The following is a 4,118-nucleotide window of genomic DNA, read 5'->3' on the forward strand; positions in this document are numbered from 1 at the left end:
TATTATTATCATTATCATTATCTCTCCACCAGGTGCTGGGGCTCTGCCCTCATCTACTCTGTCTCCCCTCGGCGTGGGGGGCTCGGGGGGACTCCCCCAACCCTGCCTGCCGGCCATGCCTCCTCCCCCCTCCTCCTCCTCCTCCTCCCTCCAGCTGGGCTCCGGGGGCCCTCTACCCTCCTCCTCCTTCATGGGGGGCCTCGGGGAGGCGGCGGGCGGCGGGGGTAGCTCCTCCAAGGCTCTGGACGAGAAGTTCCCGTTCTCCTCTCAGGACATCGCCATGGCGGAGGACGTGCTCGCTCAGATGGCGCAGATGGCCGGGGACAGGAAGGGAGGCATGGCCTCGCTTTCTTCGTCGTCTTCATCCCCGTTTGGCGGTGGCTCGTCGGATTCCGGTCTCGGGGGCTCTGCGCCACCGCCTCTTTCCCAGCCGTCTGCGTCTTCGTTGTCATCATCGTTGTCATCATCCTCCTCATTGCAGATCCCGCCGTTATCTTCAGACAATCTCTTAGGCAGCAATATCAACAGTGGCAGCAGTAACAGCAGCAGCAGCACTTCCGGTGTGGCCTCAACTAGCGTCGGTGCGGCCAGCAACCCACCACCACCACCTCCGACCTGTCTAGCAGGCAGCAGCAGTAGTAGTAGTAATAATAACAACAGTACAGTCGCAGCCTTATCATCTTTGTCGTCGGCGCTATCATCATCAGCCTCATCCTCATCATCTTCTCAACAGCAGCAGCAGCAGCAGCAAGGGCGCCTCACCCCCAGTGGTCAGGGAGCCCGTGCGGCCACGCCCAGCTCGACTTCCGTACATTCCTCCTCCCCGCAGGGCTCCACGCGGGGCGACGGCGCTGAGAGTAACAACGAGGACGAGGATGACGAGGTCGCGGGGGGCGGGGGAGGTCACCACCACCACCACAAGGACTCCAGCGGCAGCAGCAGCAGCAGCAAGTACTCTCAGGACATCTTCACCGTCTCCGCCACCAAGGAGCTGGGTCTGGTGCTCAAGCGCAGCTCGGTGGACGCCTCCCTCCTGCAGAAGCCTGTCAAGCCCGCTGTGGTCACGCTGGATGTCTCCATGGCCGGCGGCCGCATCATGGAGCTGACCAAAGGTCAAGGTCTGGTCCACCGCAGCCTCAGCAGCATCCTGGGCGAGGACCACCCTCCCCCACACCCACCGCCCGCCCCCACACCCGCGCTGCCCAAAGACTCGCTCAACCCACCCACGCCCAGTGTCTATGTGAGTCCCTGAGATTGGTGTGCGAGCGTGAAATTGCGTGCAGTGTAGCCTCTCTATAACGGCATCAGCAGGTCAAGAAAAAATTTCATTATAGAGAGTTGTCGTTATAGAGTGACAACCCAAAATATTACTAATGATATATAAGGAAAACATCGGGAGCTGGGCACCATGTCGCTATACAGAGGATGTCGTTATATCGAAGGTCGATATAGAGAGGCTGCACTGTCGATAGATGTTTGCTGAGGGCTCTTGTGGTTGAGAGGTTACAGTGTTACAGTGTTTTCCTCTCTTTCAATAGGTCCCGGGTTTGAATCTGAACAGCAGCTGGAAAATTTTCTTCTCTAAAAAAAAAGTGATCTCCTTTCTCCTCCTTTCTTGCTCTCTAACAATGTTCTGACATTTGCTCTCGTCTCCACTTTCTGCCCCCACCCCCCTCACCTCCTTTGCCTCCTCCTCTAGGCTCCTGACTCTTTCTGCTGTCTTTCTACTGCTTCTCCTTGTCTCCTCCTACTGCTGTCTTTCAGGGTGGGATTGTTGGAGGGCACCCCAGGCTAGTACCTTTCAACTGTCTCTGTCTGTCTATTCAGCAGCTCTATGTGGATGGTTGGTCGGCGGGTGCTCTGGTGTGGTTTCTTTCTAACCAAACATCTATTGTCCTTATTTCTCCTTCTTTTTTGTGTTTGTTACTCTCTTGTTACTCTTGTGAAACTGGTAGGTCCTACTTCTTCACTTTCCCTCGGTTGTTTCTGTCTGTCTGTCTTACTTTTTACCACCGCTAAATGACTGTATTATTTGTCTATGCACGTCTCATTACTCTCATTAGCTGACAAAACGCCTTTTTTTTATTCACTGCTGTTTCGAGACAAAGGTTTTTTTGTCAGCGTAATCATTTAAAAATAGTGAGCTTCCGAAATTCGAATTCTAATTTATTTTAAAAAACTAGGCAAAGTTTCGCTTTGATTTTTTCACACAAGGAGGGTAACTGATCAGGCTTTCGATTTAGCAAATAAAAAATGTTGGCGCCAGAATGAAAAAATGCGTTTTGTCAGTTTATGACAGTTTTGACTCAAGAAAAGAAACATGTATTAAATGTCTGTAATCCACTCACACTCTCTCTCTCTCTCTCTCTCTCTCTCTCTCTCTCTCTCTCTGACCTGTGATACTTTTTTTTCCGTCACTCCCCCAGCTGGACAACAAGAAAGATGCCTTCTCCATCCAGCTGCAGCAGTTCTGCCACCAGCAGCCGGTCGTCGTTATACGAGGGATTGCCGGGGCACTCAAACTAGGTGAGTTATACACACACGCGGGCACGCCCACACACGCCCACACACGCGGGCACGCCCACACACGCGCACGCACGGTTAATGACGGGAATGAAAAAAGACCTCTTTTATGTTATTGTAAGAAGTATAGTCGAAATGTTCCGCCAGTTACCCTGGAATAGCCCATCTCAGATTTGAATGGTCTTTGGTATATCTGGGTCTGTTATTGACTTGGAATTATAATTTTTTTTATTTTTTTTTTTTTTTGGGGGTGTTTACCTCGAGTTTGGGAGCACATTTTCATATGAGGTTTAAAAATACTTGTTTTTTCTGTGGTATTGTTGTGTTTTTTATTATTAGGTATTGTTGTTGTTTTCTCTTTTTTTCTTCTCTTTTTTTTCATTGTGCACTGCTTTTTAATACGATTTGACCCTATGGAGTCTGTGTTTGTGTCCCCAGATTTAGGTTTATTTTCTACCAAGTCACTAGTTGAAGCCAACCCTGAACACCCCGTGGAGGTCAGAACACAGGTGAGCTCGGGGTTCAATTGTCTTTTGGTGTGAGGTCGGGGGTCAAATGTCGTTTTGTGAGGGTCTGATCGTTTCAGACGTTAACATAGATATATATGTCTCGATATATGTATAGATATATATTATATATATATATATATATACATAATTTTGATTGTTTTTATTTAAGTGTTTTCTGTGATATACTGAAATAGCAACCTTAAATGTTGAAGCCTGTTACGTTGGTGGCTGGACCTTCTTTCTTATTCAAACATCTATCGTCCTGATATCTTCTGGATATTTTTTTCTTTGTGGGTGGTTGGCGGGTGCTCTGGTGTGGTTTGCTCCTTCTTTCCTATCAAACGTCTGTCGTCTTTATCTCCCCTCCTCCTTTTTTGTGTTTGTTACTCACTTGTAACACCACTAATCTTCGGCGCTTATGTGACCTTATTGTGTTGCAAGTGCCGTAAAACACTTACTAAAACTAAACTGGCTTTTTTTTTTCTTTGGATGCTACTCTCGAGTAACACTCTCTAATCTTCCGTACACTCTTCTACGACTTTTTTGTCTTGCAAATACCTTTTTTTAAAAAAAAATAGTCGTATCATTGTATGTTACACCCTGGTAACTCCTCTAATCTAGTGGTTCGTTAGGCTAGCGGACTCGTAATCGTGAGGTTGTCGGTGGTCTATTGGTTAGGCCATCGGACTCGTAATCGTGAGGTTGGTGGTGGTCTTGTGGTCAGGCTACTGGACTCTAAATCGTGAGGTTGTTGGTGGTCTGTTGGTTAGGCTAGCGGACTCGTAATCGTGAGGTTGGTGGTGGTCTGGTGGTCAGGCTACTGGACTCTAAATCGTGAGGTTGTTAGTGGTCTGTTGGTTAGGCTACTGGACTCTAAATCGTGAGGTTGTTGGTGGTCTGGTGGTTAGGCTACTGGACTCTAAATCGTGAGGTTGCAGGTTCGGGGGTTCGAGCCGCGGGCCCGACGTTGTGTCCTTGGGAAAGGCACTTTATACGAATTTTCCTCACTTCACCCAGGTGGGAATGGGTACCCGGCCATAGACAGCGAAAGATCTTGTCAGTCTGTTAGTGTTTTAGCGCCTATAG

The 4,118-nt window shown here is 48.8% G+C and overlaps 1 protein-coding gene across 1 annotated transcript in view; it reads left to right on the forward strand.

The window, feature by feature from the left end:
* Window positions 1-37: 37 nt before the first annotated feature.
* The window catches only part of LOC101851269 (lysine-specific demethylase 6A), a gene marked incomplete at its 3' end in the record, with an annotated part of 10,662 nt that continues 6,581 nt past the window's right edge, over window positions 38-4,118 (forward strand). Inside the window, 3 exon segments of the mRNA XM_035969943.1 lie at window positions 38-1,240; window positions 2,427-2,526; window positions 2,962-3,032. Coding sequence (XP_035825836.1) covers window positions 116-1,240; window positions 2,427-2,526; window positions 2,962-3,032 — 1,296 coding nt within the window.

Source organism: Aplysia californica, unplaced genomic scaffold (genome assembly GCF_000002075.1).
Source record: "Aplysia californica isolate F4 #8 unplaced genomic scaffold, AplCal3.0 scaffold00199, whole genome shotgun sequence".
NCBI classification, from domain to species: Eukaryota; Metazoa; Mollusca; class Gastropoda; order Aplysiida; family Aplysiidae; genus Aplysia; species Aplysia californica.